The sequence below is a fragment of the Heptranchias perlo genome, chromosome 13 (assembly GCF_035084215.1).
Source record: "Heptranchias perlo isolate sHepPer1 chromosome 13, sHepPer1.hap1, whole genome shotgun sequence".
In the NCBI taxonomy this organism is placed as follows: Eukaryota; Metazoa; Chordata; class Chondrichthyes; order Hexanchiformes; family Hexanchidae; genus Heptranchias; species Heptranchias perlo.
In genome coordinates this window covers 44274357-44295038 of record NC_090337.1, presented here as the reverse complement: position 1 = coordinate 44295038, position 20682 = coordinate 44274357, and the positions used below count along the sequence as shown (strand labels likewise).

General features: G+C 42.9%; 1 protein-coding gene across 4 annotated transcripts in view; it reads left to right on the top strand.

Moving 5' to 3' along the window:
- The first annotated feature begins 9652 nt into the window (after positions 1–9652).
- mfsd1 (major facilitator superfamily domain containing 1) overlaps positions 9653–20682 on the top strand; it is a 52497-nt gene continuing 41467 nt past the window's right edge. For 2 of the 4 annotated variants that reach the window (XM_067995390.1, XM_067995392.1), the window contains exons 1-4: positions 9653–9887; positions 15736–15788; positions 19839–19951; positions 20102–20144. In XM_067995390.1, coding sequence (XP_067851491.1) covers positions 9719–9887; positions 15736–15788; positions 19839–19951; positions 20102–20144 — 378 coding nt within the window. In that variant the 5' untranslated portion in view covers positions 9653–9718. The remainder of the gene's footprint in view (positions 9888–15735; positions 15789–19838; positions 19952–20101; positions 20145–20682) is intronic. The other 2 variants (XM_067995391.1, XM_067995389.1) reach the window with 1 other exon arrangement.

Sequence of the window (20682 nt, the reverse complement as noted above, 5' to 3'; positions counted from 1 at the left end):
TAACCTGGTGTTGTAAGATTCCTTACATATTGTTGTTGTCAGACTCACGGTCACCAATATACATATCTTTCAACACATTGGTGCTATTATATTTGAGAATTACAGCAATTGGCAAATTAATAGAACAGATCCGGTTATTTCACAAGGATGCCATGGAGGTTGACAGCTGTGTGTTTTCTATCTGCAACATCAGTGTTCAATACTGCCAAATTCTGCTAATTATCTGCATTAGATGGTTGGCCGTCTATCAACAGCTGTGATCTTACAAACAGCAATGGCAAATTATTGGCTGATAGCAAATAAAATATTATTGTTACTAATTGGCAATAATACACAATGAACAACACATCTGATGAGGTATCTCCAGACCCTTTGATGGTCCATGTGACAATTTCTATCAACAGTGAGGGTTAGAAAAAGAAAACTAATTCTGTTGGGAATTAAATCTGATGCCTCTGTTGTACTACACCAAGCAGTGCAGTATTGCTTGAATGTCAAACAGTGGTGTGGGCAGACAGCTGCGGTTATACTGCCCTCTTGCTTTAGTGTTGATCGAGAGAAAGCAAAGCTAAGTGCTTTCACAATTAGCTGCACGGAGCTGTGCCTACCAGGTTTCAACTGGCAGTAGGATTTCAAAAACTTAGGATGAGTTGCCAAGATATTCACCAATATCTATTATCAGAAATGAAAAGACAGTGTAGTAAACTGCTTGACATGTTTTTATATTTTAAAACTTAACAGAAATGAAAGGGAGCTACTTGTTTTTAAAATGGTGTAAATTAAATGTCAAACACGAGTGTAAAATTGGGTCAGCGGCAGCACTCTCACTTCGGAGTCAGAAGGTTGTGGATTTGAGCTTCACTGCAGAACTAGCCCTCAGTGCTGTACTGAGGGAATGATGTGGAGATGCCGGTGATGGACTGGGGTTGACAATTGTAAACAATTTTACAACACCAAGTTATAGTCCAGCAATTTTATTTTAAATTCACAAGCTTTCGGAGGCTACCTCCTTCCTCAGGTGTACTGAGGGAATGCTGCATTGTTGGAGCTGCCATCTTTTGGATGAGACGTTAAACCGAAGCCCTGGATGTCTGTTCAGGTGTTCGTAAAATATCCCATGGTACTTTTCGAAGAAGAGTTGGGGAGTTTTCCCAGTGTCCTAGCCAACATTTATTTTTAACTAACACAACTGGTCGTTTATCTCATTACTGTTTGTTTGCAAATTGGCTGCTGCGTTTGTTTACTTAACAACAATGACTACATTTCAAAATGTAATAATTAGCTGCAAGGAGCTTTGAGATGTCCTGAGAACTTGAAAGGTGCTATATAAATACAACTTCTTTCTTAAGAAGATCAGATTGTGGTTAACAACATGCAACAGAGGGGGTGGGAGGTTGCTGGAGGATTGCAAACGTTACACCCCTGTTCAAAAAAGGGGAGAGGAATAAACCTGGCAATTATAGGCCAGTCAGCCTAACATTGGTGGTGGGGAACTTTTCGAGACAATAATCTGGGAGAAAATTAAGTAGCACTTGGAAAAGTATGGGCCAATAAATTAAAGCCAGCATGAATTTGTGAAAAGAAAATTGCATTTGACGAACTTGATTGAGTTCTTTGATGAAATACCAGAGAGGGTTGATGAAGGTTGCATCCTGGGCTTTATAAATAGAGGCATAGAGTACAAAAGCAAGGAAGTTATGCTAAACCTTTGTAAAACACTGGTTAGGCCTCAGTTGGAGTATTGTGTTCAATTCTGGGCACCACACTTTAGGAAGGATGTCAAGGCCATAGAGAGGGTGCAGATGAGATTTACGAGAATAGTACCAAGGATGAGGGACTTCAGTTATGTGGAGAGACTGGAGAAGCTGGGGTTGTTCTCCTTAAAGCAGAGAGGTTAAGAGGAGATTTGATAGAGGTGTTCAAAATCATGAACGGTTTTGATAGAGTAAATAAGGAGAAACAGTTTCCAGTGGCAGAAGGGTTGGTAACCAGACGACACAGATTTAAGGTAATTGGCAAAAGAACCAGAGGCAACGTGAGTTGTTATGATCTGGAATGCACTGCCTGAAAGGGCGGTGGAAGCAGATTCAATAGTAACTTTCAAAAGGGAATTGGATAAATCCTTGAAGTGGAAAAAGATTACAAGGCTATGGGGAAAGAGCAGGGTGTGGGACTAATTGGGAATGCTCTTTCGAAGCTCTCAGGCATAATAGGCTGAATGTCCTCCTTCTGTACTGTACCATACAATGATACTATGATACCAACAACAATTGGGAGCTGAGTCAACCTTCCCACTGATAGTGTTAGTAACGGTTGATAAAGGTTCTGATGATATTTCTTCAGAAGTAGCAGCAGAGCAGATGACAGTAAGTGAAGCAACAGAATTTGAAATGGTAAATTTGTGTTTTCTTTAATGGACTTTACAATAACTGTATCGCAAGAAACATGGCCCATCAGTATCATTATCAGGGAAAGTGGTAGGAGTAAGACCCAAAAGCTATAGAAAACATGAGGTGGCTCAGATGGGGAAATTGTGGGGTTAATTATCAACTTTGACACCAGGGTGGTAACCTGGTGGAATGGATTGCCTGTCCATTGTAGAACCTGTCCAATTTGTGTTCCGTTAATTTGAATGGGTTGAAAATTCGGTGGGTTCTGCAATGGGTGGGCGATCCCTTCTTCTGAACTGCCCCAGCAGAGGTAAGAATTTCTCTGCATCTAATCTATTGAATCCTTTTATCATTTTGAACACCTCGATGACATCACCCCTCAACCTTCTAAACTCAAGGGAATACAAACCAAGTTTATGCAATCTGTCCTCATAATTTAATTCCTTCTGGTGAATCTGTGCTGTACCCCCTCCAAGGCCAACATATCTTGCACCTGCCACTGGACTTAAAATCCACTCCCTTTACCATTGGTGCATTGTGTCTGCAGTATGTGCTACCCAAAGGATGCACAGCAGCAACTGACTAAGCTTACTTCAACAGCACCTCCCAGCCCCGCGACCTCTACCATTGAGAAGGACAAGAGCCGCAAGATCATAGGAACACCATCACCTCCAAGTTCCCCTCCAAGTTGCATGCCATCGTGAATTGGATATTTACTGCCATTCCTTCATCATCACTGGATCAAAATCCTAGATTTCTCCACATAACACCACTGCTTTCTCAGGGCAACTAGAGAGTACCATCACCACAAGGACCACAGCAGTTCAAGAACATAGGAACATGAGTAGGCCATTCAGCCCCTCAAGCCCGCTCTGCCATTTGGTAAGATCATGGCTGATCTGTGATCTAACTCCATATACTTGCCTTTGGCCCATATCCCTTAATACCTTTGGCTGCCAAAAAGCTATCTATCTCACATTTAAATTTAGCAATTGAGCTAGTATCAATTGCCGTTTGCGGAAGAGAGTTCCAAACTTCTACCACCCTTTGTGTGCAGAAATGTTTTCTAATCTCACTCCTGAAAGATCTGGCTCTAATTTTTAGACTCTGCCCCCTACTCCTGGAATCCCCAACCAGTGGAAATAGTTTCTCTCTATCCACCCTATATGTTCCCCTTAATATCTTATAAACTTCGATCAGATCTCCCTTAACCTTCCAAACTCTGGAGAATACAACCCCAATTTGTGTAATCTCTCCTCGTAACTTAACCCTTGAAGTCCGGGTATCATTCTAGTAAACCTACGCTGCACTCCCTCCAAGGCCAATATGTCCTTCCGAAGGTCCGGTGCCCAGAACTGCTCACAGTGCTCCAGGTGCAGTCTAACCAGGGTTTTGTACAGCTGCAGCATAACTTCTGTCCCCTTGTACTCTAGTCCTCTAGATATAAAGGCCAGCATTCCATTAGCTTTATTGATTATTTTCTGCATCTGTTCATGACACTTCAATGATCTATGTACCTGAACCCCTAAGTCCTTTTGGACATCCACTGTTTTTAACTTTTTACCATTTAGAAAGTACCCTGTTCTATCCTTTTTTGGTCCAAAGTGGATGACCTCACATTTGCCTACATTGAATTTCATTTGCCACAGTTTTCCCCATTCACCTAATCTATCAATATCCTTTTGTAATTTTATGTTTTCATCTACACTGCTTACAATGCCACCAATCTTTGTGTCATTGGCAAACTTAGATATGAGACTTTCTGTGCCTTCATCTAAGTCGTTAATTAATATTGTGAATAATTGAGGCCCCAAGACAGATCCCTGCGGAACTCCACTAGTCACATCCTGCCAATGTGAGTACTTACCCATTATCCGTACTCTGTCGCCTTTCGCTCAGCCAAATTCCTAACCAAGTCCGTACTTTTCCCTCGATTCCATGGGCTTCTATCTTAGCTAACAGTCTCTTATGTGGGACCTTATCAAATGCCTTCTGGAAGTCCACATAAATAACATCCATTGACATTCCCCTGTCGACGACTTTAGTCACCTCTTCAAAAAATTCAATCAGGTTTGTCAGGCACGACCTACCTTTCACAAATCCATGCTGGCTCTCTCTGATTAACTGAAAATTTTCGAGGTGTTCAGTCACCCTATCCTTAATTATCGACTCCAGCATTTTCCCCACAAAAGATGTTAGGCTAACTGGTCTATAATTCCCTGGTTTCCCCCTCTCTCTTTTCTTAAAAAGCAGAGTGACATGTGCAATTTTCCAATCAAGAGGGACAGTTTCTGAATCTAGAGAACTTTGAAAGATTATAGTTAGGGCATCTGCAATGTGCTCACTTACTTCCTTTAAAACCATGGGATGGAAACCATCTGGTCCTGGGGATTTGTCACTCGTTCGTGCTATTATTTTCTTCATTACTGTTGTTTTACTTATGTTAATTTTATTGAGTCCCTGTCCCGATTCAACATTAGTTCTCTTGGGATTTCCAGCATGCTATCCTCTTTTTCTTTTGTAAATACTGACGCAAAATAATTATTCAACATGTCCGCCATTTCCCCATTGTCAATGACAATATCACCACTTTCAGTTTTTAAGGGGCCAACACTGCTCCTGACCACCCTCTTTTTTTCTAATATAACTATAAAAGTTCTTCGTATTGGTTTTGACATCTCTTGCAAGTTTCTTTTCATACTCTCTTTTTGTAGCTCTTACTATCTGTTTTGTGACCCTTTGTTGATCTTTGTATCTTTCCCATTCGCCAGGATCTGTGCCATTTTTTGCCTTTTTGTATGCCCTTTCCTTGGGCTCAATTTTCGGACGTCCGAGCCGGTGTGTTCATGGCGGGGGGGGGGTCCGAAAATCGGGGATTCCCAGAGGGGTCCGGCGCCCAGCTCCAACACGCCCACTTTCGGGTTCCCCAGTGACGCGTTTAGATGCGCGCGCAGCCCCCGCATTCGGGACTCCCGCCGGCAATTAAAGCCAGCTGGATCCCACTTAAACCAATTAATTAGATAGTTCAGGTCGTTTGTAGACCTAATTTGTTGGATATTTTAGGAGGGGTGGGATTTTCAACTCAACTGAGTGTGTTTCCCTTACTGGGGGAAACACTCCCAGATAAAATGGACATGTTGCAGCCACCAGCCTGTGGCAGCTGCAAAGGTCCATTTGACAGGTGTTGGGGGTGGGGGGTGGGAGACCCTCACTCATTGCAGGAGGCCACTCTGTCACTTTGGACAAAGTTTGGCCTCCACCACCCTCCTCCTAACAATCAAATTCACAAACTTGCAACCTCAATCCCGGTGTGCAGACACATTTTACGGACCCCCTCAAAAGTACATCTTTCGGATGGGGGTTGCCATAGCTGCAGTCATACCCTCCTCGGAGGATGAACAGCATCACCAGCCACACCGTCCACCTCTGACACGTGGAGCTCCACAACACAGTGCTGTGATACATCCACCTGCACAGCAGGAGGGAAGGCAACCACAGAGAGAGATGCGTCGCAGAAGGCACTACCCTCGCCTCGGGGTCTACAGACCGAGTCTCAGATTCCTGGACCTCTCTGAGCAGCAGTGCACACGGAGGCTCAGAGTCACTCGACATGTAGTCGTGGACATCTGCAGCCTCCTTCATGACGAGCTGCTCCTGGCTGGCCCGAGTACCATCTTCTTACTTGTCGCTGTCAAAGTCACCACTGCCCTCAACAACTTCTCCTCCACATCCTTCCAGGGTGCCACCGGGGACATCGCCGACGTCTCTCAGTCGTCTGCACAAAAGAGCTCTGCAAATACAGCTACACCCACTCTGCAGTGACACAATGGGTGGCATCAGGTGTGGGTCTGCATGGTGATCCTCAGGAAATGGCATTATTGCACAAACCAGACAAGATTTGCAAAGACGTGGCAGTAGTGGTGACAATATAATATGTAATGTGAGTTGATCAGAAATCAAATATAAGTAAAAACCATGACAAACCCTCAAACACCCTTGTGCATCCCGTTCATGCTCACGACACGTTTGCCTTACACTTCCTACTACACATATGTGATGCATGCCCTGTGGCTGCAGCACAGGTAGTGGCAGGTTGGGTGAGGCTGACCGTGAAAGAGATGCATGAGAGGGTGAGTATGAGATAGAGCCATGAGATTGTATGAGGATTGGGTTGAGTGGTAGTGGTGGGATGTGTACTGGCGTGGTGGGTAAGTGCAGGTAAGATGAGGATGAGCTTTGAATGGGTGTGAGGAGTGATGTGATAGAGTAGTGTTGGCAGTGCAGAAGGAGATGTGGGATGGGGGTGGTGATGTAGCAGATGGAGTGTAGGGGAATGAGTAAGAGTACTCACTTCGGTTGACCTACTTAGATCATTGCAGCGCCCCCTGCACTGGATGCAGGTGCGTGATGTGTTGGTGATGCTGGTGACCTCCTCTGCCACCTCGAGCCAGGCCTTCATGGTGGCAGAGGCAGGCCACTTCCTTCCGTCTGCCGGGGAGAAGATCTCTGTCCTCCTCCTCCTCCTCCTCCTCCTCACCCCATCCAGTAGGACCTGGAGTGAGGCATCATTAAACCTAGGAGCAGCCTTCCCCCTGGGCTGCTGCATGCTGTAATTTTGGCTCCTTTCTGCAGCATCAGTCAGTGGAAGACTACCCCTTTCAATAGGGCTCCTCCAGCTGACAGCCTATGATGCTGTTTTGTGATCCATTGTTGATCTTTGTATCTTTCCCATTCGCCAGGATCTGTGCCATTTTTTGCCTTTTTGTATGCCCTTTCCTTATGTCTTATACTGTCCCTTACCCCTTTCGTTGTCCATGGCTGTTTTTTTTGGCAAGTAGAGTTCTTGCCCCTCAGGGGTATAAACCGGTTCTGTATCACGTTAAATGTTTCTTTAAACATTTCCCACTGATCATCAGTCATTTTACCCATTAACAGATTTGCCCAGTTTACTGTGGACAGTCTCTGCCTCATCCCATTGAAGTCAGCCTTACCCAAGACTAGAATCTTAGCAGCTGATTCACTTTTTTCCCTTTCAAACACTACCTTGAACTCGATCATGTTATGATTGCTATTGGATAGATGTTCACGCACAGTCAAGCTGTTAACTAAATCTGGTTCATTACTCATTACTAAATCTGGTATGACTTGCCCCCTTGTTGCCTCTGGATATACTGCTGTAGAAAACTATCCCGGACACGCTCAAGAAATTCATTACCTTTCTGACAGTTGCTAGCCTGCTTTTCCCAATCTATATGAAGGTTGAAGTCCCCCATTAAAACCACTATGCCTTTGTTACATGCTTGTCTAATCTCTGCATTAATACAATCGAGCACTTCAGAGCTGCTGCCAGGGGTCCTATACACAATTCCCACTATAGTCTTAGATCATTTCCTATTTCTCAATTCAACCCATAAGGTCTCTGTTGGCTGCTTACCCCTCGTTATATCCTCTTTTATCATTGAAGTGATTTCATCTCTCATCACTAAGGCTGCTCCTCCCCCTCTTCCATTTTCCCTATCTCTCCTGTAGACCTTATAACCTGATATATTTAGTTCCCAATCCTGACCATCCTGCAGCCATGTCTCAGTGATAGCTATCATGTCATATCCTCCAATTTGAATTTGTGCCTGTCGTTCATTTAATTTATTCCTTATACTCTGTGCGTTTGTATATAGAACTCTTTTTTTTTGAATATATAGAAATCTTAGTTGGGCCACACACCCTAGCCTGTCCTTCAGCTTGGTTTATCGCTTTACACCTTCTAGTTTTCACTTTATCTGTAGTGCCTCAAGTACACTTTCTTTATGCTGCTCTGCACTTTTCCCTTTCACTTGTTCTTGAACAACTATTTGTACTATTTGTGTTGTAAATTTCCCCTGGGTCCTCCCCTCTCTTGCTGCTTTCAACTTTACTCTCATCTGACTCCCCGCTCAGGTTCTCATCCCCCTGCCGCTCTGGTTTAAACCCTCCCCGACAGCAGTATCAAACCCCCCTGCAAGGATATTCATCCCGGATCTGTTGAGGTGCAACCCGTCCGGCTTGTACAGGTCCCACCTTCCCCAGAATCGGTCCCAATTCTTCAGGAATCTAAATCCATCCCTCCTGCACCAACCCTCCAGCCACGCATTCATCTGGTCTATTCTCCTATTCCTATACTCACTAGCACGTGGCACTGGTAGTCATCCTGAGATTACTACCCTTGAGGTCCTGGTTTTTAACTTATTTCCTAACTGCTTATATTCTGCTTGCAGGACCTCATCCCTCTTTTTACCTATGTTGTTGGTACCGATATGTACCATGACCTCTGGCTGTTCACCCTCCTCCTTCAGAATGTCCTGCATGACCCTGGCACCAGGGGGGCAACATACCATCCTGGAATCACGTTTGCGGCCGCAGAAACGCCTGTCTGCTCCCCTAACTATAGAATCCCCATCACAATTGCTCTCTCGACCTTTCTCCTCCCACCCCCACCCCCACCCCCCGTACAGCTGCGCCACCCATGGTGCTCTGGTCTTGGCTCTGGCTGCACGCCCCAGAGGAACCCTCTCCCCCACCAATACCCAGAACTGAATACTGGTTGGAGAGTGAGTTGCCCTCAGGGGACTCCTGCACTACCTGCCTGGTCCTCCTTGTCTGTCTGGCGGTCACCCAGTCCCTCCCTGCCTGCACTCTCTTAATCTGCAGGGTGGCCACATCCTGAAACGTGCTATCCACAAGGCTCACCACCACCACTGCTTTCTCAGGGCAACTCGGGGTGGGCAATAAATGTGGCCCAGCCAGCATCGTTCACAGCCCAAGAACAAATAAAAAAATGATCGATAAGCTCTGACAGTAAAAATGACAAAGTTGTCTCTGTGTGAGCATTATTCTTCTTAAATCTAGGTTGTAAAATGGAAGGGTAGTTACCAGTTTCTGATGCAAGGATGGAAGACCTTGCATCAGAAACTGGAAAAGCAAATTCTTTATGATTTATTGTCATTTTTAATCGTAGCCAGAGAAGTAGATTTTGCTTTCTTATATTTGATGTTTCCTCTATCAGTGGAACAGTCAACATCAGTGGAATGTGAATAATGTGACATTTATGTGATTACATGACTTCCAAACCCATGTGTTTATTTTGAGACTGATGAATAGTAAAATGATTTTTAAACCACAGCCCGTGACTCTTGTCCTGTTGCTGACTGGTTTTGTTTTGTTGCAGGCCTGATGCGGTTCAGGGTCTGTTGCTCCCTATCACCCGTCTCCAGGAAGTTCCTGTCCTGTCTCCAGGAAGTGTGGGCCAGGCTGACGTGAGCCGGATGGTGTGAGAAGCGGGCGGCCGAGACAGGATGGCAGAGAGAGACGCTTTACTGACTGGGGAAGACGGGGACCGAGTCCGGCAGCCGGACGACAGGCCGGGCCAAGGCTGTGGTGGGAGCTGCGCCTCGGCTCTCTGCGACCCCCGGAGAGGGCCCCACCGTTTCGTGGTGCTCAGCCTCATGTGTTTCTTGGGCTTCGGTGAGTCCGGTCCTGGGCCCCTGACTCTTTGAACCGAGGCAGCAAATTTAACCCGAGGATCGAAATTAACCGCGGCGTCCGGTCCACTGGCCGCAGCCCCCGTTGATGAGAAGCCCCGGGTATTAATTTAAGATTCAGTGCGGTATTTGTGTTCATGGGGAAGCGGTTTTTGAAGTTTCTGTCGCCGGTTGCTGCTTCGTGTTGTAACCGGCCCCACTCCTGTTTTATGTACCGTCGCTGTCCAGGTGTTTCGTGTTCTCTTAGGATGCCTAAAACTAGTTACAGTTCGAAGATAATTGCTTGAGGAATTTACAGAAAGTGGTTAAGTGAGTTCACCTAACTTGTGAATGCTGCAGATGCAAATAAGGTGTGGTCTGTCTTGTGACTTTTGTGTAACTTCCTCTGATTCTGAAGTGTGCGGTTGTTTATGTCGCACGAAACTTTCTATTAAAGTTGGTACCTTGCGCAAGTGACTGTTTTCCTCACATGTGCACATTGGGGTAGAACACACTTGATTTGTTTAATCGTTCAGCGACGTGTCAGCTTTTTTTTTGACACCATCGTGGTTTTGTACTCTGGAGAAGCAGCACTTATTGCAGATTGGACAACTGGAATAAAGGATTGTAAGAATCAGATCTGCCATGGTCCCATTTTGCTTTGTCTTTGTCTTGCTGTTAGAAACCAAGCTGATCTTCTGTTGAGTTCAAACATGTATGTGTGATAGTTTCTGTTATTCCAAAGATGTCAGTAATTGTCACTAATTTTAATTAGCAATGAGCTCAAGGGGGTGAGGGTAGACTAGATCAGACTTTTCGAAGGGAGGTATGCAGAGGGAAAATGGAGCATATTCCAGAATACAAAGTATAGAATTGTAGAATGGTACAGTTCAGAAGAAGGCCATTCGGCCCATCGTGCTTGTGCTGGCTCATTGAAAGAGCTATCCAATTAGTCCTACTTCCCTGCTCTTTCTCCATAGCCCTGCAAATTTTCCCCGTTCAAGTATTTATCCAATTCCCTTTTGAAAGTTATTATTGAATCTGCTTTCCACCAGATTGTTACGTAAAGTTTTTTTTCCTTCACGTGGCCTCTGGTTCTTTTGTCACCTACAGGTGTCTTTGTTCCTGCACCCCCTTTACAATTTACCATTTAATTTATATTGCCTTTCTTCTTTCTTCCTACCAAAATGAATCACCTCACACTTCGCTGTGTTAAATTTCATCAGTGGATGTTGTCTGCCCATTTCACCAGTCTGTCCTTCTATCCTCTTGAAGTCTGTTACTATCCTCCTCACTGTTTACTACATTTCTGATTTTTGTGCTATCTGCAAACTTTAAATTATGCCCTTTATCTACAAACTTTAAAATTATGCCCTGTATACCCAAGTCCAGGTCGTTAATATCTATCAAAAAGAGCAGTAGTCCCAACACCGACCCCTGCGGGACACCACTGCATGGTTCCAGTCTGTAAAACATCCTTCACCATTACTCTCTGTTTTCTGTTCTGTAGCCAATTACGTATCCATGCAGCCACTGCCCCTTTAATCCCATGGGCTTCAATTTTGCTGACAAGTCTATTATGTGGTATGTACCACTTGCTAAGTGTAACAGTGAAAAAAGGAGGACAGTACAGGCAACAAGAGAAGTACTGCAGTGGTAAGGTCAAAAAGAAGAGTTTTTGTTTAATATAAGGCTGTGTGTTGACCAGAGGACAAGGATGAGTGTTGGAATAAAGTTATGATGTGGAGATGCCGGTGATGGACTGGGGTGGACAAATGTAAGGAGTCGCACAACACCAGGTTATAGTCCAACAGCTTTATTTGAAATCACAAGCTTTCGGAGCTTTGCTCCTTCGTCACCTGAAGCTTGTGATTTCAAATAAAGCTGTTGGACTATAACCTGGTGTTGTGCGACTCCTGGAATAAAGTTAGGGAGGTGAAGAAACTGGGCAGGAGAACCAAAATAGATAACCAGATCTGAATTGCTGGGAATATAAAGCAGACAGTGTGGAAGCAGTGAGTCCTCAAAAGGACTTCAAACAGGTCATTATATCCAATCATCAGGGAATAGCAAGTATTCTAAATGAATTCTTTACATCTGTGCTCACAGAGGAAACCTTAACAACAACAACAAAATGCTTTGGATTGTGTCGTAAAGAAATGAAAGATGAACCATTTGGAGAAATATGGAACTATAAGAAGGAACCAGCATGATTTTATGAAATGGAGATCATGTGTATGAATCTCTTGTGGTCCGGAGAAACTCAGTGGATGTTGTTTATTTTGATTTAAATAAAACTTTTTGATACAGTGCCACATAGGAGACTGGTCCATAAGGTTGGAGGACATGACATAGGTAGACTGTTTCTGAAATGGATTAAAAAAATTCAAAAACAGGAAGCTAAGCGTGATGGCACATGGAGTTGGATTGATATAGAAGGAGGTAACTAGCAGGGTACCTCGGGGATCACTGCTGGAGTCTTTTCTGTTTACTCTGTAAATAAATGACTTGCAAGTGGGGAGAGCGACAAAACTCTCTAAGTTTGCAGATGATAGCAAATAGGAATGGCTTGCAATTAACAGGGAGCAGGCTGAATGAACACAGGAGGACCTGGGTCAACTGGGGAGCTGGGCTGACAAGTGGGAGCTGTTGTTAATGTGAACAAATGCAAAGTCGTAAGATTTGGGGAAGGGAGTGTGTTATCGATCTTGCTTGTGAAATAACATTTATAGTAACAGCTGAGAGAGGCAGGCATAGCTGAGTTTGATAACATTTTGTAGTGTGTCAAACAGGGGATGTAGCCAGTCAAGTGATTTTTAAAAAAATCACAAGCAAATATCTATTTTAGGTGTGAGTCAGACTTACTGAAATACTTTCTGATGCACCAAACATTTGTCCTATGTGAGGAAAGACTTCGTAGAAGTAATCTTTTTGTATACAGGAAGATGACATTCTGCAAAATAAAGAAACATTGCTTTCCTGTATGCATGTATGGATGTGATTTAAGGTCAATCATTGGTAACCACTCGTTGATAATTTTGTAGTTTGTCCAATCTGCTTTCCACATGGAAGGTGCTGGATGATGCTAATGTATTGCAATGGTTCATTTTATATGGATACTCTTTTATTACTACTTCTATAATAGCATAACTCGACTTGGAGGCTAAAGATAAACTAGTCAATATGTCCAATTGCATGGTTGCTGTTTAAAACAAAAGGTTGCTGCTTGTGTCAGTCTGCTCAAAATCTGTGTAATTTCTGAGAATTCTATGTAGGTCAACATGAGTGCAGTGTTGTCCTTTCTAGTTTATCCTCTTTTTCTACTTTTAACCATTGGAATTTTTGAAACATTTCCGTATACATTTTTAGGTCTTGACCAGATACTTGTTATGCTCCGGGCTACTCCTGTGAGTGATCCCTTACTCCCTGTGAACTTTATGGGCCGTTGATAATTTAAAGTTGCTTAATTCATATTATTGGATGATATGAATTTGAATTTAAAAATTTGCTTAAAAAAAAATCACCCCTTCCTATTTCTGTAACCCCCTCCAGCACTAGAACCTTTTTCTCTGGTGTCAAATAACATGTGTGCAAATTTCTCTGCCTGGCAAGGAGCTGTCAACAACTCCCTTTGGTACTCTCCCGTTGACAGGATTTGTGATCAAGACAGCCTTCTAGGAATTCCAATCAACAATCAAGACATGGCTTTTGGCAGTTGGTTATTAGGATTAGTAGGCAGTTGGGGAAGTGACTGGGACAGAAGTCTAGAATGGGAGTGAGGTGATAGTAGCAGTTTAAAAAAATTGAGTCAAGTTGGCTGGAAATAAACTGCTGTGGGGATTTAAAAAAAACAAAGCTTTGCTGGGGCTTGTTGCTTAAATGGCTGGAGGTGAGCAATTTTAAAAATTAAGTTCAGCCTGAACTATTGGGAAGGGGAATGGAATCGGTGATTAAGGCATGGAGTTTAAGAACATAAGAAATAGGAGCAGGAGTAGGTCATACGGCCCCCCGAGCCTGCTCCGCCATTCAATCAGATCATGGCTGATCTTCGCCATCAACTCCACTTTCCCGCCCGATCCCCATATCCCTTGATTCCCCGAGAGTTCAAAAATCTATTGATCTCAGCCATGAATATATTCAATGACTCAGCATCCACAGCCGTCTGGGGTAGAGAATTCCAAAGATTCACAACCCTCTGCGTGAAGAAATTCCTCCTCAGTCTTGAACGGCCGACCTCATATCCTGGGTCTATGCCCCCCAGTTTTAGACAGGGGAAATAATCTCTCAGCACCTACCCTGTCAAGCCCCCTCATAATCTTATGTTTCAATGAGATCACCTCTCATTCTTCTGAACTCCAGACAGTATAGGCCCATTCTACTCAACCTCTCTTCATAGGACAACCCTCTCATCCCAGGAACTAATCTAGTGAACCTTCGTTGCACCGCCTCCAAGGCAAGTATATCCTTCCTCAGATATGGAGACCAAAACTGTACGCAGTACTCCAGGTGAGGTCTCACTAAAGCCCTGTACAACTGTAGTAAGACTTCCTTACTCATGTACTCCAACATGCCATTTGCTTTGTGGCTTCAGTCTTTTCAATGCTTAACTGAAGGAAATTGCAGTGAGGAAGGATATTGCACCATGGTCACAATCACAGAAGATGTCATTTGTGTCTTTGGTTAAGGCCATTTTGGTGCTGTGGCAGGGATGGAAACCTGGTTGGAGAGATTCAAATAGAGTTACGTGAAAGATGGGCATGTATTTGGAAGGCATCAACATGTTCAAGGACTTTGGAGAGGAAAGGAAAGTTGGCGATGGGGTGGTAGTTTGCAAGGACGGGTTGAGGATGGATTTTTTTGAACAGAAGTGTGATGATGGCTGTTTGAAAGGGAGGGAGGAAGACGGTACCTGAGGAGAGGGAACCATTTACAATGTCAGCTCTACTGGGGGCCAGGAAGGGAAGTTGGGTAGTCAGTAGTTTATTGGGAATGGGCTCAAAGGAGCAGGAGGTGTGTCTTGTGGACAAGATGAGCTTAAAGTGGGCATGAGGGAAGATGGAGAGAAACTAGAGGAAGACCTAGGTTTGGGCTAGAGTAGGAGGGAGCATGTAGGTAGTGTGGCTTAGTGGGCAAGGGGATGGGGGAAGTAGCAGAGGCATTAGCAATCTCACAATCTCTAAATAATAGTGAAGCCTAGTGTTCAGAACAGAGATATTCAGCCATGGGGCTGGAGGTGGTGAGCCATATACCTTTCTATACTTTGCTGGGTAACCTCACATTTGCACTAAATGTTAGGAGTGTGAGAACTATCTGGAGCTGTTGTTCATGTGCAGAACGGCACACATTTGTATTTTTTTTATTCGTTAATGAGATGTGGGCGTCGCTGGCGAGGCCGGCATTTATTGCCCATCCCTAATTGCCCTTGAGAAGGTGGTGGTGAGTCGCCTTTTTGAACCGCTGCAGTCCATGTGGTGAAGGTTCTCCCACAGTGCTGTTAGGTAGGGAGTTCCAGGATTTTGACCCAGCGAGGATGAAGGAACGGCGATTTTTTTTTCCTCGGGGCAGTACAGGAAGTTGGATCCTGTGTTGATTTTGTCAGCAAATGAAAGTGCAGGAAGGCTTCTCCCAGGCCCCTCTTGCTGGGCATCAGAATGTATGAGATGATGATCTCACTGATGTTTGTTTGAATTCCCATGCCTCCCTGAATGTCTAGCTGAGTTTAGGAACTCAGAATATTGATAGAGGTGTACATTGCATGCTTTCATTTTACAGCAGTCGGTTGGCTGGCCAGCCAGCAACCCCAGCTATGTTTTAGTTTTGTGTATACTTCAACTTTTTTTCTCTCTTTTCAGGTAGCTATTTCTGCTATGATAACCCGGCTGCCTTGCAGACCCAAGTTATGAGTGTAAGTATGGAATGGTTGAAAATCATAAACATTATAGCACTTACTAATTTTAGAGGAACTTATTAGAGTGCACCTGGTACTGTGAATATTTATTGTATGATTCCTATGTTATCTGTACCTTGAATTCTGTGACACTCATGTACATTAAGTACTTCAGATATTTTGCCAACATTTAATAGTTATGTATTAGTGTTGACTTAGATTGTACTTTTGTATGAATGGAACAGCTCATTAAATCTGTTATTTGGATGCAGCAGTGGTTGCTGAGTCTGAATAAACCATCTTATAAGAAAATTTTAAAATGAAGTGTACATGCTTTAATAAGTGAAATACATAGGAGTATTAAAATGTCTGCCTGAAACAGCTTAAATTTTTTTGTTTTGGGGACAATTTTAACACTTTGTTAACAGTTTGAAGAGTTTTCTGTGTTTAAACATTCTGAGCACAACCGAAAGAACGCAATTGAAATTGCCTGTATTCTTCAGTTTTCATTCATTTTATGGTCCCGATATTCTAGGGGTTGGGGAGAGCATTTTCACCGTACAATCTCCGGGGAGCGGGGAGCGGGGAGGAGAGCTGGAATTTACCTGGAAGGGTTCTGCCTCTTTCTGGCCCCATTGCAAATTTTGACACTTTTGGAAGTGGGTCTATTGTAAAACAGGTGTATTATAATCCAATGTAAACGGGAGAAATAAGTCATGCAGTGTATTTCCCTCATTGACATTGTTAGCAATGCTGAATGCCAGGAATGTCTGAGTCCCTCACATTCCGCCTTTGCTAGTGCCAGGGGAGGGGGATTTCTGAAATTCCTAAGTTGGCTTTGCAGCAATTGATTGCAGTGCCTCCACTGGCAGAAGAAGCTAGGATCAGTTTTTACATTTTTTTTTTCTTCTTCAAGGCTATCTCGTGCTGTGGCACAGCACTGCAGCAGGATTCCATCCCTACCCTCAAGTGGGAACCCCAGTTCTGCCTGTCCAAGATTTATTAAGTTGCCTGACCCTAGGATTTCTGATGGGGTCAGGGTCCTCCACAGTGGGTGGGCGTAAGCTCTGCTCCACCCCGCCTCACCTCCTTCCCTCCATCTTTTCCCACTCCTGAGACGTCCTTACGAATTTCAAGGTCTATATTTCATTATTGGAGTAATTCTGTACATTTTATAGTTTTATCTTTCCGGTGGTAAAGCCTCCCTGTTTGTATTGAGGGTAATGATGAGAAACAGTGGCTACAAAACATGGCTATCGTGTTCCTATCTGTACTCAAAAAAAAAAAAAAAAAAATTTTTTAATTGATTTTTGGCCCACCTAAGAATGCTTTCACCCTTCTCGGTATAAACTGGGTGAGTAAAAATTCTTAGAACTCTACATGTTTATGCGGTTTGCTTTTTTACTCAGTTATATATTAGAGCCATGATGCCATTAAATGCTCCTAAACCAATTCAGTTGTGGCATGGCTAAAGCCAGGAGGGGGAGGAGGTTGCCGGGGGGGGGGGGGGGGATTGAGGATTGAGCTATGACATTTAAAAACCGACCCAGGAAGACAGTTTTGCTTTGTTTAGTGTTTAATTTGTGTGTTAAGTGTTAGACAGGAGATAATTGTATGTTCATTTGTCTCCCAATTGCAAATTAGATTATAAGCTGCAATAAAATGTCATGATCTCATCTGAGTTACTTATTTCTGCAAAGCAGTTAATGGAAAGCACAGGAGGAAAACCTATATATTCTACAAAAAAAAGTGAAATAATGAAACTAATTTGGAAATAGATGTGGCATGTATCAAGGTACAGGTTATAACTTTACTTCGAAGTCCTACAAGCTATAGTATATTTAATACCTTGATATCATACATACTTTATACATGAAGGAAAAAGCATCATTGAAATATTATGTATTGAGGTATATTGGGGGTACATTAGTGTTGTGGTTATGGTATTGGATTATCAATCCAGAGGTTGAGTTCAAATCCCACCATAGCAAAGTTCTGAAATTAAATTCAACAAGTCTGGTAACTTATGGACTGGCACCAGGGGATAAATGATGCTGAAAGCTGCTGGATTGTCATAAAACCCTGACAGGTTCAGGGAAGGGAGATTGCCACCCCTACCCATTCTGGCTTACATTTGATCCTAGTCCAACACTACATGGTTGACTCTTAATGCCCTCAGAAATGCCGAGCAAGCTTGTTAATGTGTGTTGCTCACACCCCAAGTAAGTTGTTAGTCTCAAATTTTTGGAGCAATACCAAACGGAGACGGAACTGCTGACAAAGTTAAAGTTTATTTGAAAACCTTGTGCACAAAGGGAGAGTGGTAAGCTTCCTCAAGCACGCACCTAACTCTCAAAGGAACATCAGCACTACAAGTATGTTTATACCTTTCAATAAGCAACACCCACCTGCTGTGAAAGGTGAGGGTACATGTTTACGTAACTACAGTGGGTTTCATTGGGTGGTATAGTCTGCCACTCACTTGTCAGGGGCTACCTTGGGTTGTCCCATGACATTAAACATCTCACATTTCTGAGGAGGACCCTTATCAGTCAACACATAAGTCCCAGATATTGAGACTGCACGGGGGTCTTCACAAGTCCTGATCAACTCATCCCTCACTCCCTTTTGTGCTGGGGTAATCTTGGAGATATCCACTGCTCCTCCCTTAATCATCCAAAGTGAACTAGTTAGGATAAACAATGTCAGCTTCGACCTTGGGTAAACATTCCTTGGTGTGTTCTGGAGATAAGTGAGGTGGTGGCCATAAATCCAACAAACGTGCCTTTGTCAGCTTTTACAGTGTGGGTTACGAACTGCTTCCATAATGGTCAAGTATCCCATCATGCTTTGCTGCTACCTAAATGCTACATGTGCGATTTAACTACTTATGTATGTGAGGATAGGAGTGGCTAATCATTCTTTAATATGGTAAGGGGAGGCTGGAGGTTTTGGATTTCTGTTCACAAGCCTATTTTTCCAGTCCAACAAAGTATAATATAAAAAAGTGGCATCTTTCATACATCATGTGAATAAAACAATCTGAGAAATGACAATGCCACTTCCATTGTGAATGAGTTTGACCTTTTGGCTCCTGCCCCTTTTAAAAGATAGGGCAGCTAACATCTTCTGTTTTTCAATGTTTAACATTGGTTAATGAATGCTTGTGTTCCTGATGTAACCTATCTACTTTCTGGTGCATGCCTGTGTTAGGAAATATGGGTTCATGAAAGAAACTTGATGATAGAAATGGCCCATTGTGGCACACAGGTTGGTTTCTGAATGTTATCATTTTTTGATAATTGTCAATTAAACTGTTATTTCTACAGTTATCTTTGTGAAATCTGTTGAATTTCTTGTACTCTAAATATTAATGGAAATTTTCCAAACTATAAATTGGTTGAAATTAATTATTTTGCTGTTGAATACAGGATTAGGCAGGAATTGTACTTCAGGCTGTGGATTAATCTGTAACATGGGCAGCAAATATTGTAATAAGCTCAATTTGAAGTCTAAAACTGAGTTTGGTGATCATTTAAACCAAAATTGAACTACAGATGAATACAGTGAATTTTCTATTCCTTTTGTCACATTGTGAATTTCACAGAGTACCTGCTGTTTCTGTTCAATTGTCACTATACAGTTCCCTCCTGATAATCCAAAGTAGTTTTAGTGTTAAAATTGAATAGTTCAATAATTTAAATGTAGCAACTTAAACAACCCAGAAAAATGGGAATTTGGTGCTAGAAAATTTGGAATTAAGCAACTTTGAATTAAGAGGAGTAGACTGTACTAGAAAATACACTCAACTCTTGACTTTTCTCCCATTAATATAATCCTTATCTAAACAATGCCTCAGATGGTCTCTTGATGTGGCATATGATTTCATTGTCTTGTGGCTTATCAATGTAAAACCAGATGATCATTGTGGATATTGCATGTGCATCATATCACATTATTGTATTGTGACTCCATTGTTCTTGGCCCCTTGTTCTGTAAGATTTCAGAATTCTTGACGAGAGTATTTGAAAATCCAACATAGTATGACATTTTTCTTTTTTTTGACAGGATATGAAGGTTAATACTGTTAAGTTCATGGAACTGTATGCCTGGTATTCCTGGCCCAATGTTATCCTCTGCTTTTTTGGAGGATTTTTACTGGACAGAGTATTTGGAATGCGGTAAGAGCTTCAACAAGAACAAAGTTGGCATTTGCCTTTCTGTTCTCTTTTTAAAAAAAAATTAGACTGATTTTTGTAATGTTTAAAAATGAATGAAATTGTGTGATCTGAAACCTACAAATGTGACATGCTTAAAACGTTTTTTTACAGTTTGGGAACAGTAATCTTCAGCTTGTTCGTCTGTGTTGGACAAGTGAGTAGAAATTCAGATTTGCTATGCAACTGTGTTAATTTATAAAGCACTTGGTGGGACTGGGAATACTGCATTCTTGAGATTCATTGAATCGTAGAATGGTTACAGCACAGAAGGAGGCCATTTGGCCTATCAAGCCCATGCGGTAAGAGCAATCCTGTTAGTCCCTTTCCCCCGTAGCCCTGCAAATTTTTTCCCTTCAAGTATTTTTATCCAATTCCTTTTTGAAAGCCAAGATTGAATCTGCTTCCACCACCCTTTCAGGCAGCGCATTCCAGATCATGACAACTCACCGAGTTTAAAAAAAAAAGTTTTCCTTCATGTCGTCTTTGGTTCTTTTGCCAATCATCTTAAATCTGTATCCTCTGGCTCTCGACCGTTCCACCAATGGGAACAGTTTCTCTTTATTTACTTTATCTAAACCCATCATGATTTTGAACACTTCTCTCAAACCTTCTCCGCTCTGAGGAGAACAACCCCAGCTTCTCCAGTCTATCCACGTAACTGAAGTCCCTCATCCCTGGAATCATTCTAGTAA